The 25,580-nt window shown below is 42.3% G+C and overlaps 3 protein-coding genes across 4 annotated transcripts; 1 reads left to right on the top strand and 2 right to left on the bottom strand.

The window, feature by feature from the left end:
• The first annotated feature begins 5,489 nt into the window (after positions 1 to 5,489).
• LOC134217145 (zinc finger protein 816-like) lies at positions 5,490 to 7,610 on the top strand. The gene is made up of 2 exons (XM_062695930.1): positions 5,490 to 5,641; positions 5,707 to 7,610. Exon 2 carries the CDS (start codon positions 5,714 to 5,716, stop codon positions 7,553 to 7,555), a length of 1,842 nt encoding a protein of 613 aa, XP_062551914.1. The 5' UTR covers positions 5,490 to 5,641; positions 5,707 to 5,713; the 3' UTR covers positions 7,556 to 7,610.
• A 1,308-nt stretch (positions 7,611 to 8,918) lies between these two features.
• LOC134217135 (protein C19orf12 homolog) lies at positions 8,919 to 10,949 on the bottom strand. The gene is made up of 2 exons (XM_062695918.1): positions 10,610 to 10,949; positions 8,919 to 10,546 (listed from the first exon to the last, which is right to left on the bottom strand). The coding sequence occupies exon 2, from the start codon at positions 10,524 to 10,526 to the stop codon at positions 10,104 to 10,106; it is 423 nt and encodes a 140-aa protein (XP_062551902.1). The 5' UTR covers positions 10,527 to 10,546; positions 10,610 to 10,949; the 3' UTR covers positions 8,919 to 10,103.
• A 12,724-nt stretch (positions 10,950 to 23,673) lies between these two features.
• On the bottom strand, positions 23,674 to 24,574 carry LOC134217118 (protein C19orf12 homolog). 2 transcript variants are annotated; one of them, XM_062695908.1, is made up of 2 exons: positions 24,308 to 24,574; positions 23,674 to 24,247 (listed from the first exon to the last, which is right to left on the bottom strand). In XM_062695908.1, the coding sequence occupies exon 2, from the start codon at positions 24,199 to 24,201 to the stop codon at positions 23,779 to 23,781; it is 423 nt and encodes a 140-aa protein (XP_062551892.1). In that variant the 5' UTR covers positions 24,202 to 24,247; positions 24,308 to 24,574; the 3' UTR covers positions 23,674 to 23,778. The 2 variants fall into 2 exon arrangements, with proteins under 2 accessions (XP_062551892.1, XP_062551885.1); XM_062695901.1 differs by having other exon boundaries at positions 23,674 to 24,227.
• Between the last annotated feature and the right edge of the window lie 1,006 nt (positions 24,575 to 25,580).

Genomic DNA, 25,580 nt, shown 5'->3' with positions numbered 1-25,580 from the left:
GAAAGCTAAGATCCTTCAAGATGTGAAGCTCGAGAGGGGACCACTGAACAGCAACGATGGTGGGGCGCTATACACGAAAAGCACAAATTCGAACAAATTCAAATCACATGGTAAGAAGAAACCCGAGAAGACGTGCTTCAACTGTGGCAAGCCAGGCCATTTTGCGTCCAAGTGTCCGGATAAGTTGCTGATCAAGACGAAATCGAAGTCGAATGGCCTCTGCAGTATTTTTGCGATCGGCGATGTTCAAGCGGAAGGCTGGTATTTTGATTCAGGAGCGACGAGTCACATGGCCAGACCGAACCAGAATTTCGTTCACGAAACGGCATTGCAGCACGCCGTGGGGACCGCGAACAATGGCAGCATGGAGACTATGGCGAAAGGTACGGTTGCAGTGCAGGTTCCAGATGGTACGATCGATGTCCACGAAGTGCTAAAAATTCCCAATTTGGCCGCTAATTTATTGTCGGTAAGTGCGATCTGCAAGAGAGGTTATACCATGATGTTTACTGCGAACAAATGTGAGGTGCTGAACGAGACTGGTGATCTGGTCGTTTCTGGTAAGTTTGAAAGCGGTCTATATCGATTGAATCAGCCGGAGCGTGCGTTTATGGCAAACGGAATACAGCTATGGCATCGGAGGATGGGCCATCTGAATGGTTCAAGTTTGAAGCAGCTCAAGAACTTGTCCGATGGCGTTGATTTTCAAGGTGAGAAGGTGAAGAATTGCACAGTCTGTCTGGAAGGGAAACAATCTAGAAGACCATTTCCAAAAACCAAATCCAAAGCATCAGAACTGCTGGAGCTGGTGCATTCCGATCTCTGCGGACCAGTAGAGATACCTTCCTTGGGTGGCAGTCGATATTTCGCCACGTTCGTAGATGATGCAAGTAAAAGAGTGGCAGTCTACTTTCTAAAGACCAAAAGCGAAGTTCTGGCTGCGTTCAAGTTGTTTCGAGCGAAGGCGGAGCGGCAAACAGGTAGAAAACTTAAAATTCTCAGGACTGACAATGGGCGAGAGTACGTTAGCAACGAATTCCGGAAGACGTTGGAGAAAGATAGCATCCGTCATCAGAAGTCGTGTCCAGTGTTGTAAAATGTCATTTGCATTCGTTTGTATAATTTTCCCAGAACTTTTTCCAAAAGGTAGCTATCAATTCATGATGTATGACGAACTTATAGCGCTTAAATGTGCCTACAACTTTGTCTAACAAGACATTGCTGTAAATATGTAATCTGAGGTGTGGGAGGCAAAATGTCATTCAAATGAAATTATGTCAAATGACACGTGACATTTTGGAGAGTTTTCACTCTCCATCCTCAGATGTTATATTTAGAACAATGTACCCTTGGACAAAAATATAGCCCTATCCTAGCTTTATGAGTTCATCTAAAATAATGGAATAAATTTGGCTTCTAAAGAAAGTTATGAACAAATTAGTCAAATGACATGCAGATGACATTTTACAAGCCTGGTCGTGTCCATACACTCCAGAGCAGAATGGTACGGCAGAAACGATGAATAGAACCCTTGTGGAAAAGGCTCGATGTCTTCTAAACGATGCGCGTATGCAGAAGGAATTCTGGGCGGAGGCAATATCGACTGCAGCGTATCTAGTAAATCGATCACCAACTAGAACCATTGGAAACAAGACACCTGAAGAAATGTGGACCGGCATAAGGCCTGATCTGCGGCACCTGAAAGTTTTCGGTACGAGTGTGATGGTCCATGTTCCAAAGGTCAAGCGCAGGAAGTTCGATCCGAAAGCGGTAAAGGGAATTTTCGTAGGCTATTGCGAGGACACAAAGGGATTCCGGGTTTACCTCCCGGAGAGTCACAAGTTCGAGGTCAGCCGTGACGTGGAGGTGGTTAACGAGGACGAGCAGGGTGTCAGTACCAAGTGTCCTCAAGAGGTTCAACCGGTGGAATTCTTGGAGATATTTACTGAAGAGATCATAGTGCCTGTTAAATGTCCAAATGCGAACACCACCAATAATGATGATGACGATAAAGAAGAAGCAAGCAACAACACACTGGAGACGTCTAGCGATGAATATGAAGATGCCTATACCAATCACGCGCTCCCACCGCAACAATCAAGACCAGTTGAACAAAGTCAACAAGGGTTGACGCGCAGCGATCGGGAGCGCATCTGTCCAGGCAAGTATGATGAATTTATAACTTTCGGTACATTTACTGGTGATGCAATTCCCCCCCCAGCAATCTACTCCATTGACAGTTTTGGAGGATATTCCACAAAGCTACGACGAAGTCATGCGGCGACCTGACCGTGATTGTTGGATCGCAGCGATGGAGCAAGAGATGGCGCCACTAAGCGAAAACCAGACCTGGACGTTAACAAACCTACCCAAGGGACGCAAAGCCATCCGGAATAAGTGGGTTTTTGCCGTCAAGCGAGGACCTGATGGAAGCCCGGAGCGATACAAGGCGCGTCTTGTCGTGAAGGGGTGTTCACAGAAGCCTGGCGTTGACTACGAGGAAGTCTACGCTCCCGTAGTACGATATTCGACCATTCGGTACCTGATGGCGGTGGCAACGAAGTTCGACTTGGATGTGGATCAGATGGACGTGGTTACCGCATTCTTGCAAGGCGAACTGGGTGACGAACAAATATTTATGGTTCAGCCCGAAGGATTCGAGGATTCAAACGGCAAGGTCTGCAAGCTGAAGAAGGCATTATACGGCCTGAAGCAATCAAGCCGAGTATGGAATGCGAAGCTAGACGAGGTGCTACGAGAATTTGGCTTGCAGAGATCGCGGGTGGACACCTGCCTGTACTGGATGCTGGATGGGGAGAAGATGCTCTTCGTGACAATATACGTGGATGACCTGTTGATTTTCACGAACGATCGACGATTGAAGCAGAAGCTGAAGGACTTCTTGATGCAGAGGTTCAAAATGAAGGGGCGAGGCAACACACTGCCTCGGCATTCGGATCCAACGGGATCGACTGGCCGGATATAGCGATGCTGATTGGGGAGGAGATCCCGATAGCCGCAGATCGACAACTGGCTATGTTTTTACGATGCAGGGAGCCGCTATAGCCTGGAATGTGAAGAAACAGCCGACAGTAGCTCTATCGACATGCGAGGCGGAGTACATGGCAGTTTCTCGAAGTATACAAGAGGCCATGTGGTGGAACAATCTTCGGTCTGAATTCGCCATCGTTGGACCAATCCCGATGTACTGCGACAACCAATCAGCAATCAGCATCGCAGGTAACGGATCCTATAATCCCAGGACGAAACATGTTAGCATCCGATATCATTTCGTTCACGAGAACTTGGAGAACGGTGTGGTCAAACTTGGCTATACGCCTACTTCAAGCCAACCGGCAGATGGATTCACCAAACCACTGGCGACACTGAACCAGCAGAAGTTTTGCCGATTTATAGGCGTCGCAGATTAGGGAGGAGTGTTGTGTACTAACCCGCGACATCCTTTAGCAACGCGTCGCAATTACCCCTAGTTACCTAGTTGTGCATAGTAACCTAAGTTTGTTATTTTCAATAAATAATCATTAGTGTTCTAACATCCAAACCTGAAGCACACATTTTATCAAGATCTACTAGAGACTTGAAGCTGTTTGCGGAATCTGTGGAGAAGCTGCACCACTTTCTGCAGCTTGTAACGGTATTCAGCAACGACATCCGGATGGAGTTTGGTTTCGATAAATGTCGATCCATACATCTACACCGGGGTCACCTGGTCGATGCCGACAGTTTCCGCGTCAACGAACAGGAGGAGATTCGAAACATGGTTGAAGGTGAAACGTACAAGTTCCTAGGTTTCCTGCAACTGAAAGGAATTCACCATACGACGATCAAGAAAGAGCTGCAGGAAAAGTTCTTGCATCGTGTCAACGGTATTTTGAAGAGCCTCTTGTCGGCCGGCAACAAGATGAAGGCGATAAACACGTTTGCTGTGCCCTTGTTAACATACAGTTTCGGGGTGGTGAAGTGGACCAAGACTGACTTGGAGGCGTTAGAACGAGCAGTACGAGTGGCGTTCACTAAGCATCGCATGCGCCATCCAAAATCGTCCATTGAGAGAGTCACCCTGCCACGTACAGTAGGAGGAAAAGGCGTCACCGATATACAAACACTATGTGTTTCCCAGATCCAGCAGTTGCGAAGATACTTCGTGGAAAGCCAGAACCGCCACGAAATCTATCGCGCTGTGTGTGAAGCTGATCACGGATTCAGTGCTCTGCATCTGGCGCAGGAGGACTATCAGCTGAATTGCGACATCAAATCTGTCGACGAGATGATCGTATCGTGGAAGCAGAAGGAGTTGCATGGGACGCACCCCCATCAACTGGAGCTGGAATATATCGACAAAGCGGCGTCGAATACGTGGCTGGTGCGGGGTGAACTCTTCTCGGAAACAGAAGGATTCATGGTAGCCATCCAGGACCGGGTAATTGCAACGAAGAACTATCGGCACTATATATTGCACGAAAACGTGGAGGACCGCTGCAGGAAGTGCAATTCAGTAGGAGAGACGATCGAACATATCGTGTCCGGGTGTTCAGCCTTAGCTGATTCAGCCTATCTCGGTCGTCATAACGAAGTAGCCAAGATTGTGCACCAACAGCTTGCTTTAAAGCACAACTTGGTTAACCAGTTTATCGCCTACTACAAATATGTGCCTGTCCCGGTTCTGGAAAATAGTTTCGTGAAGCTGTACTGGGATCGCGAGATCATAACGGATGTCCTCATTCGTGCCAATCGGCCCGATATTGTGGTCTACGACAAAAGGATGAAGCGGGTAACCCTCATCGATATTGCTGTACCGCTAGACCATAATGTCCAAACAACATTCTCCAACAAGATAACGAAGTACCACGACTTGGCGGAGGAGTTGAAGCAGATGTGGCACCTGGAGGACGTGCGTATAATTCCGGTTGTTATCTCAGCAACCGGAATCGTCCTGAAATCTCTTCTGAGATCCTTAGGAGAGCTGGAACTATCTCATAACCTCCATAGCATCCAAAAGACAGTGGTTCTTGGAACTTGCAGCATCGTAAGAAGATTCCTGAACCACCATAACTAATACATCCGGTGCAAACGTTTATTATAGGATTTTAAGTCAACCGGCGAATGAGATCCACAGAGCCTAATCCCCTTTGGCATTCAGATTGCCCGGGGTAGGTGAAAATTCCCAGCACGCTTGCTGAGGAAGTGCCAAAACTCTATAATAATAATAATAATAATAATAATATTGGTGCCTGTATTCTCGCAAGTTGTCTCATATGAATAGGAAAACCAACAAAGATGCAGACAGATATAAGAATGGAAGTAGTGTTTCTAGGCGTACAATTTCTTCCTAAACGAATGCCAGTCGTATTTTTATCGTTGTAATGAGCAATTATAATCATAACTGGATTGATTTGATCGCTTTAGCCCATAGCATATAAATATTTGGTATATATTTTTCCGTCCAGTGTATTGTTTTGATCTCCTTAATAAGTATATAGATAGTTTATCATTTAGCTGATCCGTTATCAAAAACTTAGTTTTCAGAAGAATCTAGTTGGAGTCTATATGATTCAAAGAAAATATATTCTCCGAAAGTCCAGACGAAGAACCAATCGCAAATCGTCAAAGCCTGAACGATGTGAGCATTAAATTGTACATCACATACTTACTCAATTCTTAAAAAAAAATCTTTCCATCTTCTAGACCTGAAATGCCCCGTCGACGATGTTCTGTCTTGGCGTCACGAAATGCCTCCAAAAATAAATGCAACCAACGCCGTAAAGCGGAGGAACCATCCACCGACCAGGCCACCAAATCGCTTTGCCGCGTCTGCATGCGCTGGTGTTCCGCCTCCCTGTCGATGGCGAGGATGGTGGGCCTATTCGATCGTCAGGTTCAGGGTATGAAGTTGGCCGAACTGTTGTCCCTGGTGGGAGCGGTGGCAGTGCCCACTGAGGGTGACCATTTGCCCAACAGGTGCTGCAAGAAATGCTTGAAGGAACTGGAACAGGCGTACAAGACGAGGCTATTGTGCCAGGATTCGGATCGCAAATTGCGGGATATGTTTGCCGATGGTGAACCCGTGGCTGTTAAGGTGGAGTTCGATGCGGACGAGTTGAATCCCCTGGAAGATATGGTCGTTGAATGCGAACCGGACGTGGATAAAATGCTGAAGGTGGAGGAAGTGGGTGTTGTTTCGGAAGTAATTGCGCTACCTAAGTTGGAGATTTTGGAAGATAACACAGCGCAGAGAGAGGACCAAAAGATGTTAGAGGAAGACGACACAACAGAAGACTTGGGCTGTGAAGACGCGGAATCGAACGAAGACGGCGAAGATGTATCTCAAGAAGAGCAGAAGACTGAGCAGACGGAGGAAAATAATAAACCAAGGAAGTTTTTGATACCGGGCGTGTTCGATGAAGTTCCTGTGGTTGGTTTTAGGTGCTGTGGCTGCAAGAATAAGTTTGATACCATAAAGGATTTGAAGGCGCACGCATTGACAGCACATTTCCACAAGAAGCTTCCTAAGGAGCAACTGGAGAAACGAATGCAGTGCGATATTTGCTTTAGAGTTTTGAGGAGTTCCTTTGCTTTGAAGAACCACAAAACAATAGACACAGTAAATTTTCGCTGCAAAGCCTGTGGAGACCTGTTCCGGAGTCGTCGAAGAGTGTGTCTCCATCACGAACGCATTCATGGCCGCAATCCCACAATTTCTGGCCCATCGAAAATTTGCTGTGGCTGTTCGGAGCGGTTTGAAACCGACAAACAACTTAAGGAACATTCTGTGATAGTTCATTTGCCGGAGAAACCTCCACCGGAGCCCACTCGACCCTTCATCTGCAATGTCTGCTATCGCAATTACCCCACTGATAGGCATCTGTACGGTCATCAGTCCCGAATGCTCAAAGCAACCAAGAACCATATGTGCGTCGAGTGTGGTTTAAGGTTCAAGCATCCTGGTCTGCTGCGGGATCACGAAATTACACACACGGGAGAGAGGGCGTTCAAGTGTTCAGAGTGTCCCGCAACATACAACAGTAAGGAGAGCTATCGTAAACACATCAAGCTCCATAGCGACCCGGCGAACAAGTACAAATGTGACATATGTGGTTGCAGTTATCGGCATGCAAAAGGACTCAAAGAACACATAACTGCCGAGCACACCGGAGAGCGTCCCCACAAGTGCCCACACTGTCCGGCGAGCTACGCGCGCACATCCGGTCTCAGTTCGCACTTGCTCAGCCACAGCGTACAGAAGCTTCATCGGTGCCCATTGTGCGGGAAGGAATTCAAGCGGTTCTCGGAGTGCAAACAGCATGTCAACTTTTTCCACCACAAACTGAAGCCGTTTCCGTGCTTCTTCTGTCCAAGGCAGTACCCGCGAAAGGACTATCGCAAACGGCACATGGTTAGTGCGCACGCGGAGGAGCTTCGTAATAATCCGCTTCCGCCGGTGGAGCTTTTCGGTAACCCCCGATGGAACGAACTCAAGGCGAACGCGGTTCCTCCGGTGCAAACGTTAAGTTCAGGGTTGTTACGAAGATCCTGAAATATTTTCCGCGCCAAATCCGCGCCGACTAAAATCAAATCCGCGCCATTTCCGCGCGACATTGAACTAATTTCTAAGCAAAACACGTGAAATATCAATTTTTTATCGCAATTTACTGAATGTCTTCTCTTCATGTTCGTTTTTTATAATATTCTTATTTTTTTATTATTCCAACTGAAACTTGGCCTGCTTTTCAACTTAGTATTCTATAAGCAGTTTTCTCTACATACTAAGTAACCCGCAGAAGTACTGATCCTGAACTGAAAGTGAACAAGAACTAAACAGTCAAAACTTTTTCAATAAGCACCGCTTTTTAAATCAGATGATGGTTTTGTTATGTTACTGTCAGTTGATTTTTTGTTGATCGAACTTCGACAAAAGTTCGGCAAAAGATACATTTATATACAAAGAATGTTCAGGTCAGATTTAATCATAATAATTATAGATAAACTTGGCAAATAATTAAAATTCTGCCAAAACCGTAATTTCTTCTGAAGTAATCAATTATGCAACTTTTTTGTAATTATTGTTCACAAAACAAACTTGTGAAGAGATTAAGGAATAAGACAAGCTCCAGTTTTAAACAAAACTTCCATAAAACAATTCTTTGAATTCGTATCAAGAAACAAATATGTAATACAAAATCTAATATGTTTGCTTAAGCTCCTTTGATTTGCCAGTCAGAATCCTGATTTTCAAGCGTAAATTCCTTTGGAAATTCCAGAGGCATATTTTCAGATATTTCAGCAGATATTCATTTGGAAATTTTACAGAATAACTTAAAATTTAGAAAAAAAAAAAACGTTAAATTTAGCAGAAATTAGGTCGTTGTGTGTGTATTATTTCTCCTTGAATTCTTCTAACAAGTTTCTATGAGCGTTCATGCACAAATTCTGACATTTTTAGTGTAAATTAATTTGCAATTTTTTGACCGTATTTGAATTGCAGCCAAAATCTCTGAGACTATCTGCGAAAACTTCTTCGAGAATTCACATTATTATTGTGGGCAGATTCATCCCAGAAATTGGTGTGGTCGATCTTCCTGGAATTCTTCCGGAAATTTTCTTGGAAACGTTTGCAGAAATCCAACTACTCTCGGATCTGCTGCAGAAATCGCTCTTTAATTGTACAAAAGCTCCCCAGGGAATGTATTTGGAAATTCTTTTGGGAATTTTGATGTAAGTTCAAGGAAATTCTTCAAAAACTGCAGAAAATCTTTAGACCCTACTTGTGGAAATGTTTTCATGAGTCCCTGCGGAAATTGCTTTAGAAATAATTGCAGAAATTGAATAAATTCCGCGGATATTCCTCCATTTTTTTTTATAACTTTTCGGATTTTAAATGCTGCAAAAATCCTCTTTAGGCTGTGGAAATTTATTTACAAGGAATTTATACAAGGATCCTCATAGGGTCCTTGTGAGAAATTTCTTTATGAGGTTTCTTCGTTTTCTGATGATAATCCTGTAAAAATACCATCGGAATTATTAAAAAATGTCGCAAAAAACCTTAAAAAATAACTTTTGAGAATCATCTTCTTATTTTGCAACGACTTTCTGCGGGAGCACCAAAATGAAGCATCTGCATAAAATCCAAATGAAAGTACATTTTTATGTTTTTAATTGTTGAATAAACCCATATTCGTTCTAGATGAACGTTATGAAAGCAATACAAAATGTGTCAACACTATGAAAGCATTCTTGACGAAAAGTCTTTCGAAAAATGTCATCATGCTAAGTGCTTCATCGTAAAAGAAATAACCAATCAGAAAATGACAAATACGATTAAAAATGGCAACAACCCTCCCATGTAAGATTTTTCCAATACAAATATTTTTTTTTATTTATATGGAGTGTATGAAAATGACAAACCCCGCTCCCTCCATAAGTGCCTACGTTATTAGTGTACGACCCCTAAGCGTTTGGACATATCAAACAACATTTGCCAATGAAAATAAGCCCATCAAAAAAGACTAAAAACTAATTTTCAAATAAATTTCCTTACATCTAGCATTTTATTTATTAAATTTTCACCTAAAACTAAATCCGCGCCAAATCCGCGCGAAAAACTAAAACCGTTTTGAAAATCCGCGCCAAATCCGCAAAAACCGCGAAATCCGCGAAAATCGCGAAATCCGCGTAGTCGTAACAACCCTGTAAGTTCAACATAAAGTTGCGGATGCAGTCAGTAGTGACGCTAAGCACAATGTTCGTACTTGAAATCGTATTCCGGAAGGATGTGATTAGGTTTAAGTATTTATGTTTAGAAGGTATGGTCGCTGATAGTTAAGTATAAGTCCATTGGAGAATGAAAGAGTGTTGCAATATAATTTTTATTTCAATATAATATCCATGCTACAATAGATCTAATAACTGGTCACAGTGGCATATCTGAACAAGAATAGAAATATGTTTTTATTTTTATTAGAAATAATTTTTATTTAGATAACACTTCCAATAAAAGTTTGTTTTGCAAAAGGTCATATCACTTTCAAAATGTAATTTCCCAATAAAATTGGATTATTCTAATACACACACTCATCTAAAAAATATCAATCGATAATCTGCAGATTCATATCACTTCTAATAAAATTGGCCACCGTGTCAAGCACGACATTTGCGGCAGCGGACTCGTTCATCAAAAGGGGCAACAGCATGGCTACGTCCGAAATTTGGAAATCGGCCAACGCGGCCACAATGTGATTTTTGAGTCTCTCCCGTTCGTGGTGGCTCATTTCGTTCATGATGATGTCGCTAACCGGGCGGAACTGTCCCCAGTTCATGTAGGCGGCGGTGAGGGCACCGGCTGTACCTCCTATGGCGAGACCCTTGGGACCACCAAGCAAACCCCCAACGAAGCACAGGCCAGCACATACCGCAGCTCCAGCGGCACTGGACGCCACCGTAACTCTCATACTCTCCCTATCGGCAAGGATGCTTACAGCATCCATTAACTCTCGCGTATTGATTGGCATTTTAGTCCTCAATAGTGCGCCTTGTACAAAGACGTTTCGTTTTCAATATATTACGAAACTTTAATTCAATTCAGGATCCCTACCTCCTGGAACGATGCTTTGATCTGCTTGAAGCGTCAATTTTAAACTGGTAACTGACGGTTGGAAATGTGCAAAGCGATCTAAAATTTATTTTGGATTATTTGTCATCATTTTATCAGCTTCTATGGCCAACCGATAAGAGATTCTCGGAAGCAATGTAATAACGTTGTCAGATTGAAGATACTCGATAAGCGCTTCCAATAGAGTAGATTTGCATTTTCATATTTTTCCTTTCTTGTACAACAAAGACTTGAACCGTTTGTTTGAGAAACCTTTTTAGATTTGTCTGGCCACGTCCTTGCGAATGCTGGGGACGGGGAAGGAGTTGGACACCTACCTATGAAAGATGCACAATTTGCACACTCAAGAAAAAAAAGCCCATTTGATTCATGTGCTCACCTTTAATTTAACACAAAAATCATTTAAAATGCACTAAGCACTTCCTGTAGTATATTATAGTAGGGTGGTTCAAAAAATCGATTTTGCTCCACAGTGCTCATCTGATTCTTTACCATGTTCTGAATGTCCTCTGAAAATTTGAGCTCATTTGGATTAAAACTGATTTAGCACAAGCCGTTTCAAGTTTGCATGCAAATTAGTATGGGGAAATTTATTTTTTCATTATACTGTTAATGACGTTTCCCCATTAAGCGCAGGTTAAAAGAAAACCTACATAGCTAAAAGGAATACTCAACAGCTTTCACTCAGTGAAAACCGCATCTCAATTAATCGTTCCAATAATTAGTAATCGAATTTAATCTATACCGTGGTTTTCTGGAGCTAATTGCATAACTCATCAACAGGCAACATTGCTGCTCGTGGCGCGAAAGATAGCACACACAAATTCAGGCTACTATGTTGCACTGCACATTTCAGTGATGCGCTCAACGATCATGACTAAAGATTCGCAACCTGTCTTAAAATCGATTACTAATTATTGGGACGATTAATCAACATGCGGTTTCCGTTGGGTGAAAGCTGTTGAGTATCCCTTTTAGCTATTTAGGTTTTTTTTAACCTGCGCTTAATGGGGAAACGTCATTAACAGTATAATGAAAAAATAAATTTCCCCATACTAATTTGCATGCAAACTTGAAACGGCTTGTGCTAAATCAGTTTTAATCCAAATGAGCTCAAATTTTCAGAGGACACTCAGAACATGGTAAAGAATCAGATGAGCACTGTGGAGCAAAATCGATTTTTTGAACCACCCTAATTATAGTACCTATACATCAATTGCGTTCACGCGTTTATCTAATCTAATCTAATCTCATACTTGCGTAGCCAATACTCGAAAGCATCCGACGGTTTCTGAATTCCGTCATTTTTCTTTTCATATGGCCAGGCCAACTACGCAGTATGTACCGCAGAGATGACTCCTAGATATTGAGCGATTTCAGGAATACCTTAAGTCACTTAATAACTTGGAATCGAGGGGAAAGGAAGAAAGCGTGGACCTCCCGTACCAAACGCTTCCAATATCGTGACCTGCCCTAATTCCGCGCATCGCCTAATATGTACCGTGGTTTTCATAAAAAAAAATCAGAGCCTGGCTATCATGGACATCACATTATTTGGTGAAATGTTCAAACATAATACACTCCACCCACTATTGTGAATCACGTAAGGCTTTCAGCAACACAAGAAATGCCACAGGAAATGGAAGAAAACACATATTTTAATGCAAATGAAACCAATTGCTACCATAGGGTGTGTATTTTGAATTCGGGTACACTTTACTTAGTGATATTTGAATCAATGATTTCAAAATATTGAAAGGATATCGGATCTCACATTTTATGAATCAGTAGAGTGCCTTCCCACAAATGTGAATCAGTTTGGTCACGGTTTTTGAATCAAACGAATATTGTTCAATTTTTGCGAATAACTGTCAGAAATTTACAAAATTTATTTACATTTGAACCCATGCAATAAGTGTTTTGTATATAAGAGCCAATAATAACTGAAATAAGACGAGCTCGGTGGTCTAGTGGCTACCGCTTCTGCCTTATAAGCAGGAGGTTGTGGGTTCAATTCCAGGCTCGTCCCTTTCCTACTTTGTATTTCTATCTTAGTTCTTTCTGTGTTTCAAGTTCTAACGATTCCTACTGTTATAACCTTCCACACAATCCCAAAACCTCCCGTGGCACCTATGAGAGGTCGTAGAATTCTCTGCATCTTTCTTAAGTAGGTGTCCAACTAACCATCCTTCCCCTTCCTCAGCATTCGCAAGGACGTGGCCAGGACAGATCTCGACTATTGGAGGGTGCATTGCTTCCATCTAAGACAGCGGTTCTCAACCTGGGGTACATGTACCCCTGGGGGTACCTTCGCTGGCCCTAGGGGGTACCTCGGACAAAAATGCGTAATGGCGGACGTATTAAATTCCAATCGAAACTTATTGATGAAGTTTTGATAATTGTGTATTTTTTATTTCGAAACTTTGTCTTGTACATAATATGCATAATCAAAGCCAATTGAATCCTGCTCAGCTCAACCACCACAGCGTATGAAGGGCTGCGGAACAAAAGATCAAACGGACGAAACGTCGAAAAATCTTCAATGCAATCTACCTGATCTAAACAAAATGTTGAATAATATGTTAGGAATATGCTTTTGAACTCTTTCCTCCTTTCAAGAGGCTCGGAAGCCTCCTTTCAAGATGCTCGGAAGCCTCCTTTCAAGATGCTCGGAAGCCTCCTTCCAAGAGGCTCGGAAGCCTCTTTTCAAGAGGAAGCCTCCTTTCAAGAGGCTCGGAAGCTTCCTTTCAAGAGGCTCGGAAGCCTCCTTTCAAGAGGCTTGGAAGCCTCCTTTCAAGAGGCCTGCAAGCCTCCTTTCAAGAGGCCTCGAGGCCTCCTTTCAAGAGGCTTGGAAGCCTCCTTTCAAGAGGCTTGGAAGCCTTCTTTCAAGAGGCCTGGAAGCCTTCTTTCAAGAGGCCTGGAAGCCTTCTTTCAAGAGGCCTGGAAGCCTCCTTTCAAGAGGCTCGGAAGCCTCCTTTCAAGAGGCCTGGAAGCCTCCTTTCAAGAGGCTTGGAAGCCTCCTTTCAAGAGGCTCGGAAGCCTCCTTTCAAGAGGCTCGGAAGCCTCCTTTCAAGAGGCTCGGAAGCCTCCTTTCAAGAGGCCTGGAAGCCTCCTTTCAAGAGGCTCGGAAGCCTCCTTTCAAGAGGCTCGGAAGCCTCCTTTCAAGAGGCTCGGAAGCCTCCTTTCAAGAGGCTCGGAAGCCTCCTTTCAAGAGGCCTGGAACTCCTGGAAGCCTCCTTTCAAGAGGCTCGGAAGCCTCCTTTCAAGAGGCTCGGAAGCCTCCTTTCAAGAGGCTCGGAAGCCTCCTTTCAAGAGGCTCGGAAGCCTCCTTTCAAGAGGCTCGGAAGCCTCCTTTCAAGAGGCTCGGAAGCCTCCTTTCAAGAGGCTCGGAAGCCTCCTTTCAAGAGACTCGGAAGCCTCCTTTCAAGAGGCTCGGAAGTCTCCTTTCAAGAGGCTCGGAAGCCTCCTTTCAAGATGAAACGAATGCTTTATTCCTCAAGACCAACAGCAGCTTTAGCGCCACTCTTCAGGGGGGAGGCTGCTGAGGCGTTTTGGATTGCGCGGTTAAGACTCAATCTATTCGGGCGGGTTGATATGAGTTTCAAACACCGATCTCATTCTGACTTTCCAACCATGCAGCAAACCAAACTCAAAATCCTTTCATTTCCTGAATTCAAACCCGAATGAACGGAGATTGAATATAATTTAGGCGGGGAAATAAAATCGGAACCGAATCAGACTACTCCAAGAGAAAACGTCAACTCGAATCAGTTAAAAAAGAAGATCTTTTTTGTTGATGGTACCATGGTTCATATTTTTAGAAATTCAAATCATCAAATTTGGCCTACTCTGATCTTCAGTTGACGTCAACACTAACTGTCGTGATAGTATAAAGGTTTTAGATCTTATTTCTAGGAAACTTAATAACTAGATGGGTCTGACCTTGTGGCTTCTACGACGAAAGCTTCGATGAGCGGTAAACTTTGCTTGCGGACATTCTGGGCTTCAACGGCAACGGTTCTGGGACTCACACGTCGATATTCACCGTTGGAAGCGCCAAGAACGGCGGCATACACGGGGAAGCTACACCGAGGCGTACGCGTGATAGTTACACCGTCGCAGAGTTGCGGAGGCATGCGTTTGGTGCTTACTTGGCGTCAGTTCTGCCGATTCCCACGAAATGGCGTACAGGGGTATGCACGTGATGCTGTGTTACCAGCGGTAACAGCGACGGTAGCTACGGGGTTTGACCACACGGTGGTGCTGAGGGGCTCGGATGCGTATACTACAGGCGTTACCCGGCCGACCCCCAGGCTGAATGGTGGGTGGTAACTTTTGATGGAAAAGCGTGGCTCCTGTCCGTTGCAGGTATCCGTAGATAGGGGAATGTGACTGCGTGTTGGACTCGTCGTGCGTCACGCCGAAAACTGAACGTTCCGCATAAACACCCACGTCTAACAACTTGGGGTTTTCTGTACCTAACAGCAAAAGCTGCACTTAAGGGTACTTTGAGAGTAGATTTAGTTTCTCACTTCAATAAATTGACTTCAACGACCTAGTGCAATTTGCACACTTAGCACTTTTTTAGGTTTAGGTTTTTTTTACAACTTTTCTAGAACGGCCACGTATTTCAACTTTTCCGATCAACGCATGAACTTGAAATGGTCTGATATAATTTTACAACACCCGTCAAAACCCGCACACAAAGCCTATATCTCTCGACCTCTCTCGACAATTAAACTCATATCTCTTCTCATTTGCACCAACGGGTTTCTCTTCGCTGCTGTGGCTATTTTGAGATTTTGCGAAATGGACAAAATTAGCAGCAAGGAGTGAGGTGGTTGCAGATGCCCAGAAATCTAAATGAGATCTGCCGTGGTACTCGTTTAAAGCTTTAAATCAAAAGCTCAACGATCTCTGCACCCACAGGTAGGTGGCGCATCGGCTGCGTGGAGGGCTATATTTTTAAACATTCGTCGCATGATATGTATAACGTTACAAAGAGGCTTCGAAGCCTCCTTTCAAGAGGTTCGGAAGCCTCCTTTCACGAGGGTCGGAAGCCTCCTTTCAAGAGGCTCGGAAGCCTCCTTTCAAGAGGCTCGGAAGCCTCTTTTCAAGAGGCTCGGAAGGTTCTTTTCAAAAGGCTCGGAAAGCTCCTTTCAAGAGGCTCGGAAGGATCTTTTCAAAAGGCTCGGAAAGCTCCTTTCAAGAGGCTCGGAAGCCTACTTCCAAGAGGCCCGGAAGCCTCGTTTTAAGAGGCCCTGAAGCCTCCTTTCAAGAGGCTCGGAAGCCTCATTTTAAGAAGGCCGGAAGCCTTCTTACAAAAAGCCCTTACAAGAAGGCTCTTTGAGGCCTCCCTTCAAGAAGCTTAGAATTCTTCGTTCAAAAGGCTTAGAAGTTTACTTTAAAGAGGCTAAGGAGCGTCCTTTTAAGATGCAAAAGAAGCCTCCTTGTAAGGGGCTCGAAAGCCGCCATTCGAGAGGCTAGAAAGCCTCTCTACAAGACGCTCAGAAGTATCTTATCAAGAGGTAAGGAAGCCTACTTTCAAGAGATCCAGAAGCTCGCTTCAAGAGGCTCAACCTCCTTTTAAGAGGTACCGGAAGCCTACTTGCAAAAAGTTCGGAAGACTCGGAAGGCTCGGAAGCCTCCCTTCAAGAAGCTCAGAATTCTTCTTTCAAGACGCTTGGAAGCATTCTTTCAAGAGGCTCAGAAGCGTCCTTTCAAGATGCAAAGGAAGCCTCCTTTTAAGTGGCTCGAAAGCCGCCATTCAAGAGGCTCGGAAGCCTCTTGTCAAAAGGTGCGAAAGCCTACTTTCAAGAGATTCAGAAGCTTCTTTCAAGAGGCTCGGAAGGCTCCATTCAAAGGGCTCGGAATTATTCTTTCAAAGGCTTGGAAGCCTACTTTCAAGAGGGGGTACCTCAATTAATGCGAAAGTTTGGAGGGGTACCTCTCAAGAAAAAGGTTGAGAACCGCTGATTTAAGAGATAGTGATTAGTCCCAAATCAATATCTGTGGTAACGGATGAAAGTGATGAAAGCTACTCTCATACAATAGTCTTGGCTTGTACCACCTAGGAATTTGTGCGAATTGCTCAATGCTAAAAAAAAAAAAGAGCCAATAATAACTGAAATAGATTACATAACGCTGTATAAGGGGGGAGTGATCTCTTAGTGCTATGGAGATACACGGTTGCAATCTTCAACAAAGTTGTTCGAGACATCAGACAAATTAGAGATTCATCCGCCTAGCTGTGTTATGGTGGTTATACAACAAAGCCACAAATCGGCCATCTTGGAAACCACGTGCTTTTTCTAGTGATTTTTCAAGAGCACGGATTGAAAGAACCACAACTCGCATGGGGATGAAACATCCGTAGATCGTTTGCTTACTTATGCTAAACAATCGACTTTAATTTCAGCATTGTGCGAAAATAATTACGCTAGATTTTAGCTTTTGATAAAAGGAGTAGGAAACCGTGTGGTGAATTAGAAATTCACCACATGGCTTGATTGTATAATGACCTTATGTATGTGACGACTTCAGGGGGAGTAGGCGGAGCACTAAATCCCTACCTCGACATCTGGATTTGGTTCTAAAGTGTAAACAACAGTGTTAATTCTCTACCACCTCTTTGTTATGGCGAGGCAATTTTTATGCACACTTTTGTTTTCGATATTTTATTAAAATTAAACACTCAATCATGCAGCAATATAACGATATGGTATGCTTGAGATACCTGCTTGATTATAGGGACTCGAAAAAGAATTTATTTGCAGTAACTAACCGAATATGAAAATGTTCGCATTAACGATTGCGCCCTAACACCGGTTCTAAGCTTCGATGCAGAGTACACGAGCTTTGTTCGCCAGTGACAGGCGTATGAGGCCCTTGGACGACTTAATGGGGTAGATATCTCAAGGTCAATATAATTTAGTACTTGTCATAAGACGAGTTTGTACAATCCCATTGAATTTCACCACTTATGTGGTGGAATTCAATGGGATTGTACAAACTCGTCTTATAGCTTAAGCACGTTCTACCGTACTATATGTGTTCCGTGTGTGTCCTGCATGATTATTTTAGGTTAGGTTAAGTTTTAACAATAGCTATAGTACACTTACTAATTGCATGGAATTCACACGATTTTATAGAGAACAAACCACTAATTTTAGTTAAGGATATTTAGCTCGAATTTAGCTGTAGGATAAATTCAATTTTTATAAAAGTTTCCTGAACAACAATATATTTTAATTAGTTCACCTTTCTGAAATGATATTGTCTATCCGGAACAAATTTATACCGCTTTTCATACCGAAGTTGGATTTTTCTCCAGATACAGGCAACTTTCCCAACTTCGGAAGTAGTGCGCTGGATTCGCCTAAAAATGCGCTAAACAACGCATCAACTAGTTTGACAGATAAAACTTAGGAAGAAAGTTCGGTTCGGAAGTCCCGACTTCCGAATTCTAAGTTGGTGCTACGCCTACAATACCGTTCGCTGCATGTTTTCGTTTCAATAAACAGCAAGAAGCCGATAATTAATAATAGACAGGTTACCTTCATCAACCTGTCAACCTCCGTCATCTTAACAGGTCTGTCAACGGGTCAACCTGCCGTATATCGGCCGTCACATTGGCGTGACCAGAAGTGCTGCCAGTGTTAACATAGGCAGGTTAACATAGTCCGTATCTGTAAGATGCGAGACTTTAGTTTTCAACGCAAACCGTAGAAAATGCTACTTGCGGTCGCAATTCATCTTTTCACTTCGCGGCTTACATCATTATTGTCTATCCGGAATAAATTTATAACGCTTTTTATACACTGAGAAAAATTCCATGGTAACGGTTACTATTTTGTAGACTACGCCATGTTTTCAAAACAACCACAAATTTTCAGTTAAATTAACCACGCATTCGGACAAATTCACCACTGATTCATTTCATGCAACAACATTCCACCAGGACCACAGTTGATTTTTACTGCGCGCATGGTAAAATCAAACGGGTTTGTTGTCTGCTGAAAATCGTCGGTGCGTATTCTTAAATTAACCCTCGGAATGGTAGTTTCGACCGCCAAATTTTTTTGCGTGTACCGAAGTTGGATTTTTCTCCGGATACAGTGACCGTTCGCTAATTGGGGCACGACCTCATCCCAACTAGCGAATGCTGTTCGCTAATTGGGGCGTTTTGACAAGCGTCAATGCTATTACCACAGACAAACAGACGTAACAGCTAGAACAATTTGTTTCAAAATTCATCGGCCAGTTATTTTACCACCACCTAACGTGCATGTTGTACGAAACACAGTTTAGTACGACAATGTCAACAGAAGGCGCTAGTGTGAGATGTCAAATACAAAGGTATACGATGCGCGCGCCCCTGGATGTGAAACTCGCAAGCAGTTGAATTTAAAACGACCGTTGAGCTCATGGTCGATGGGAATTTTCTCAGTGTTACGTCTGTTTGTCTGTGCCAATACTTTTTGCATTGAACAAAGGAAAATTTTACGCGCAAGAAAATATCGATCCTGCCAAACACGGAAACAAAATGTCAACTCGTTTCTGACATCACATTCTGACGTTTAGCTGCTTTTTAATTGGGTTTCGCCCCAATTAGCGAACCCTCAACTAAAAAGCGCCCCAACTAGAAAAACCCCAATTAGCGAACGTTCACTGTACAGGCAACTTTCCCAACTTCGGATATAGTGCGCTGGATTCGCCTAAAGATGCGCTAAACAACGCATCAATTAGTTTGACAGATAAAACTTCGGAAGAAAGTTCGGTTCGGAAGTCCCGACTTCCGAATTCTAAGTTGGTACTACGCCGACAATATCACATGTAACGAGTGTCGACAGTCATTCGCCGCGTGAAGTTTTGTGCACTCTGAGAAAAATAAATACTAAATAGAATTAATGTTACGCTAAACCGATACTCGCCTGGTTGACCCCATGTTAGATTAAGTGGCAACTATACCCGCTTAGTATAACTTTGATTTATTTGGCTTTAGCATAGTGTGGCTTTATAATGAATAGTTTATTTTAGCTCCCGGTTTGAATTGGTCGTAGCAGGATTCTGCTTCAGTGTTTATAACTCTTGATAATTGATGATCAGAAACAAATAATGACGGAAACAGAAAAAAACATTTTAATTTCTAAGAGAATAACAATTATATAAATGTACTGCTGTAGTTATTGATGTCGAATATACAATCTGCCTTTCTATCGATAACCAAAATTTTGTTCAGACTCTAAGCGGTACCATCCGTAGAAATAATTTTCTCCATATTAAAGCCTGGATGTATCTTCGGGAAAAAAGCCTTCTTTGATCAGGATCAGGAATTGTCGCATCACATCACAAATCACATGGGACGGCCACCATCGCAGACGGTACTGGTACTTGGCAGTTGGCTTACCGGGATGTGTGTGGCAGACTGCAAAAGTTTCACTTGGCTGATAGACATAATATTCAAGCTTCTTGTAGCTCAATTTTTCAAAGATTATAGGGTCCTAAAATAAAGAGCGATTCAATAATTTATATAGTTCCTGGTTCATGTATCACAACTTACATCTTCTAAATATTCCTCACTGCCGTTTGAATGTTTAATAACATCTACTTGATTTGAAGAGGCTGGAGCCTTTTTAGCTGCCATTACAACCTTTTCTTTCAACTTAATAGTTGTTGAGTTCATCATTTAGCTATAAATATCCAGAATCACGATGTAGCGAGGAAGTGTGTGCTTGGTCCTGCTGCCAGAATCACAACGAGCGGGATCGGAATTTTGTTCACTTGTTCCTACAAATACGACAAATTCGATGTCGGAGCATCGTTAACTTTCTAACTTTATTTTAGCACTGAAACTTTTGTTTAGCTTAGCAGAGTAAAGGAAATAAGGCAACCCAAAATCGACTGCAAATTTTACGAAGGACTGCGAAAATGTGGTGATAAAGTTGTTGACTTGAAAATGGTTGTTTGATTAATCAATGAAAATATATCATCAAGATATGCTGAGATAGGTTAAATTAAAAACATCAATAGTATACTTCTATATACTAGATTTGTTAAACAATCGTTTATGACTAAATAGTTTAAGTTTTAATCTAAATACGTTTAACTTTGTTTCTGAGTGTGCAAGTACCCATTTGGGAACATTACAAACGCCGCGCAGTGTATCACATCGAGAGAATCTGATAATATTAAAATTATTAAGACGATCCCCACCGATGTGTATCCAAATGAGTGTCTAGTATACTCCATTGCACAGTGACGTCACACACGACTTTTGACAGGTACTGGTCCTGTTGTTTACAGACGACTTCATTTTAATTTTGAGATACTTCTATCATTCTTTGGATTTTCGAATCGTTAATTACCTAAACTTATCGATAATTACCAATATTCGAATGCGGAATGTACGGAATGTCTTCAACATCGTGAAATATGCAGATTTAATTTGGATCAAAAAAATTCTAAGTCCGAGACGTAAACAACAGGACCAGTACCTGTCAAAATATTGAGGTTAGGTTTGCCGCGCGCAATGACCTATAGGAACGAAATGCGTTCATATTTTATTTATGCACTTGTTCTCGCACCGGTTGTTTCTATCAAGGTTGTTGAAGTGCAATCATGCTTCGCACCGGTGGTGAATATCCGGTTGCTATAGGTCATTGCGCGCGGCAAACCTAACCTCACTATTTTGACAGGTACTGGTTCTGTTGTTTACGTTTCGGACTTAGAATTTTTTTGATCCAAATTAAATCTGCATATTTCACGATGTTGAAGACATTCCGTACATTCCGCATTCGAATATTGGTAATTATCGATAAGTTTAGGTAATTAACGATTCGAAAATCCAAAGAATGATAGAAGTATCTCAAAATTAAAATGAAGTCGTCTGTAAACAACAGGACCAGTACCTGTCAAAAGTCGTGTGTGACGTCACTGTGCAATGGAGTATTGAGGCAAACACGGAAATAAATAAAATCAGGAAAAAATTATTATTTATTTTCAAATCATTCAGAACGCGCTCCAACTTTTGTAATATAAATATATGCGCGTAATGCTTTTTGTGATTATCAGATTAGCTAGACACACTTCTGCTAGGTGGCGCTAGCTTATATGCAATAATTTAGTGAGGTGGATATCTCGAGATCTATAAGACTTAGAAAGATTTTGTCTTCTACAAAGTTGTTCGGGTAGCCATAACATTTATAATGGAGACTAGTTTAGTTTGGAATTCATACGCATAGCGGCGCTAGTGTATGAGAAATAACCTGTTAGGTTAAATATTTCCAAATCCGTTAGAGTTAGATAGTGACCATCTTCTACAAAGTTATCCGAATTATCTGTTAGGTTGGTTATTATAATATAAGATTTAAAAGGGTAGTCAAAACCAGAAGTTTAGTTTGAAACCGCAATACTCGTTGGCGCTCGAGTTGAGCCGAATCAATTCAAGTATACGAGACACTGAAGATGGCCTTATTGTAGAAGTCGAAATAAGTATCTGTCAAAGGTACAACCAAGTGGCAAGTAACTTTGTAGAATACGGCAATATTCTGAAAATTTCAGATTTTGAGATATTAAACCTATCAGTTTATTTCTTATACACTAGCGCCGCTAAGCGATTGTGTTTAAAACTAAACTTGCTTGCATCATGGCGGTTTTCACCACCCGAATGGGCCAAACACAATTGATACGTTTGCGTGCGTTTTGACAGTTTTCCCATGGAAAAACTGTCAAAACGCACGCAAACGTACCAATTGTGTTTGACCCAGAACAACTTTGTGGAATACGGAAATATTCTAAAAATTTCAGTTTTCGAAATATCTAACCTAGCAGGTTATTTCTTATACATTAGCGCCACCAAGCGGTTATATCTTAATCTAGGTTTTGACTAGAGGCCTTGATAAGAGAAACGCGGATTGGCATGTGCCGCCAATCGAACCGTCAAAAACAGCAGCCAATCGAGCAAGAGACCTGTCAAGCAGCCAAAACATCGGCACAAATACTGAAAACGGCTCAGTTCGATTTAATACCAATTATGAATAAACAAATTTTGATTGCATTTGTTATGCAAATCAATGACAGATTATGAAATGCAATTGCTTTGTTTATTGGATTGTATTGTCCTGTGATATGACCACATTAAATAGTGACATGTAAAATTTTACCTGGATAAATCGTTTCTTCCTTTTCATGTGTTGTTCTTTAATGAAGAAGATTGACTGCAGTGTTGGAAGAGTTACCATTTTCTATCCGCGTTTCTCTTATCGAGTTCTCTAGTTTTGACCACCCGAACAACTTTGTAGAAGGCGCCAATATTCTAAAAAATACATATTTTGAGATACCTGACCTATCAGGGTATTTCCAATACACTAGCGCTGCCAAGTGGTTGTATTATTAACTAAACTTGCTTTCGTCATGATGGTTTTAATCATCCGAACAACTTTGTAGAAGACGGCAATATTCTTAAGGTTTCAACTATCGAAATATCTAACCTTTTAGGTTATTTCCAATTCACTAGCGCCGCCAAGCGGTTGTATTTCAAATTAAACTTGTTTTCGTCATGATGGTTTTGTCCACCCAAACAACTTTGTAGAAGACGCCAATATTCTAAAAAATCCAGATTTCGAGATATCTAACCTATCAGGTTATTTCATATGCACTAGCGCCGCCAATCAGTTGAAATCCAAACTAAACTGACCTCCATCACAATGGTTTTGATGATGAATAACCGAACAATTTTTCAGAAGACGGCACATTTTTATTTATGCGTTACTCTATATTTCCGTGTGATGGTTTGGCAACGGTTGGAGCGGGTCGCCAAATTTGCCAACTCGCTATTCACCGAAGGTTGCGTTTACATTTCCCAAACCCGTTTACCAACGACCGGTGCGAGTTCGCGTCATGATAGAGGTTGCTATTTTGGCTTTATTTACGCACTGGTGGGGATCGTCTAATAGCAGATGAATAATGACAAAATATGTGGTCTCGTGCGAGAAAGACAAAAATATGATAAAGAAAACTTTAACGAGATAAGAGATAAGATGCCATTTATAAAACTATAAATTCATTTTTATTTATAACGCAAATTCGTCTTTTCTTAAAACATTAACATTTCGCCCATTTGCACCATTTAGAGAAGCACCCGTTCCGTATCAGTCGATGATCTGCAGCCTCATTTCGTTGGTAATAAAACTTGCCACCGTGCTAAGCACGGCACGCTGCGCCCCGGCGTTACCCATCAATAGTGGCAACAGCATGACCATATCCGTGGGGTGGAACTCGGACAATGCAGCCACAATATGATTTTTAAGTTTTTCTTGTTCGCGGTCGTTCATTTCATGCAGGATGATGTGACTAACGGGACGGAACCTACCCCGGCTCATGTAGCCAGCGCTGACGGCACCAATCGTACCTCCTACGGCTAAGCCCACGGGTCCGCCTAGTAAGCCTCCGACGAAGCAGCTTGCCCCACATACCGCCGCTCCCTTGGCACTGCTCCTCAGCGTGACCCTCATGCTCTCCTTATCCGTAAGCGTCCCGACGGCTTCCATCAGCTCGCGAGTATTGATCGGCATTTTTGGTCTTTTATAGTACGTATAATCTACGAAAAAAGAATATCACCTTGATATCAAAGGTTAACGTAAATACAATGCAACATGCGAGAGCGCAGATTTCTACTACCTTCTAGAACGATCCTTCGGTGTGCCGGGTAAAGCCTACACCAAACTCATCACTTTAAACTGAGAAAGAGCGGATAAACGCCGACTTGTTGTGATTGATTGCCTTCCAACTCTTACAAAATACTTATCAAAAAAATATATACAGATAAGAGAAACCAGAGCGAGACGATAAGGAAAACGCGAAATTTCGCTGATGAAACGAACTCAAAATGCAATGCAATCAAATCAAAGGAAAAGGCAATGCATTTTTTTGTTGCGAACAGGAAAGTGAAAACAAAATGTCAAGACATAAATCAGCATCAACATTTCAAAAGGCGAAACTGCTTTTGTAAACAAGAGCTTCTCACGTCTCTTGTGGGCTTATTTGTGTTCACCCACGCAATCCAGCACCATTAAATGAAAGAAGAGGATTCGACGCTTCCATCAGTGGTGTTGGATTGCGTGGGTGGACTCAAATGAGCCCACCAGCGACGTGAGAAGCTTTTGTTTACAAAAGCAGTTACGCCCTTTTGAAATGTTGGTGCCGAAATATCGACGTTTGGTTTGTTTTGAAAGTCGTCCCCAGTGGGGTTGAGCTACACTATCATTCTTTTTTAATTTATTTTTGAGTCAAAAATTACTCAGTCAACCGTTTTTGACGTGGGACTACGTATGTGTTTTCTATAAACTGAGGAAACTGGACGTACGATTTTCAATCAAACGCCTTATGAAAATTTGCCACAAGGAATCGGTATGAATTTCAATATATTGCCTTATAAATGATGATTTTCATTTGAAAAAAAGTAAAGTGCGGCAGACTGGGTTCCAACCATGGACGTCGGAGTCGGGGGGGCCGGTATGTAGACCACACGCTCATCGACGCTTGAATTCTCGGGAAGGTGATACTAATGACACACTGGTGGTATAAGTAGCATGGTACAAGAATCTTGAAATGAGTAACATACCAATTATTGTCTTTATTAAAGATAGTCTTGGAATAATTTCCTTGTCCTCTTGTACCATGATACTGTAGAACGTAGATCACCGATCCCGGAGGTTACAAGGTGGACAACACTCCGACGGACTAGCAACACAAACGACTGGGAACTTTTCGGATTTCGCGTGTACGGTGGACGAGCAAATCAAATAACACAACTTATATTTGCGAGCTTTACTTGTGGAATGAGAGACACAAAGAAAAAGAACCAATATATTATAATGTAACAGGTATATTACTTTTCGCCGCATCATAGACGTGATGGGAAAGATGTCGTACTTTCTACACTCCTCCTCGA

Source organism: Armigeres subalbatus, chromosome 1 (assembly GCF_024139115.2).
Source record: "Armigeres subalbatus isolate Guangzhou_Male chromosome 1, GZ_Asu_2, whole genome shotgun sequence".
Classification (NCBI taxonomy): Eukaryota; Metazoa; Arthropoda; class Insecta; order Diptera; family Culicidae; genus Armigeres; species Armigeres subalbatus.
This window is presented reverse-complemented; position numbering and strand designations above follow the sequence as displayed.

Coding starts and splice junctions, on each gene's coding strand:
- LOC134217145 (XM_062695930.1), top strand. CDS start 5,714: ATGCCCCGTCGACGATGTTCTGTCTTGGCGTCACGAAATGCCTCCAAA.
- LOC134217118 (XM_062695908.1), bottom strand. CDS start 24,201: ATGCCGATCAATACTCGCGAGCTGATGGAAGCCGTCGGGACGCTTACG.
- LOC134217135 (XM_062695918.1), bottom strand. CDS start 10,526: ATGCCAATCAATACGCGAGAGTTAATGGATGCTGTAAGCATCCTTGCC.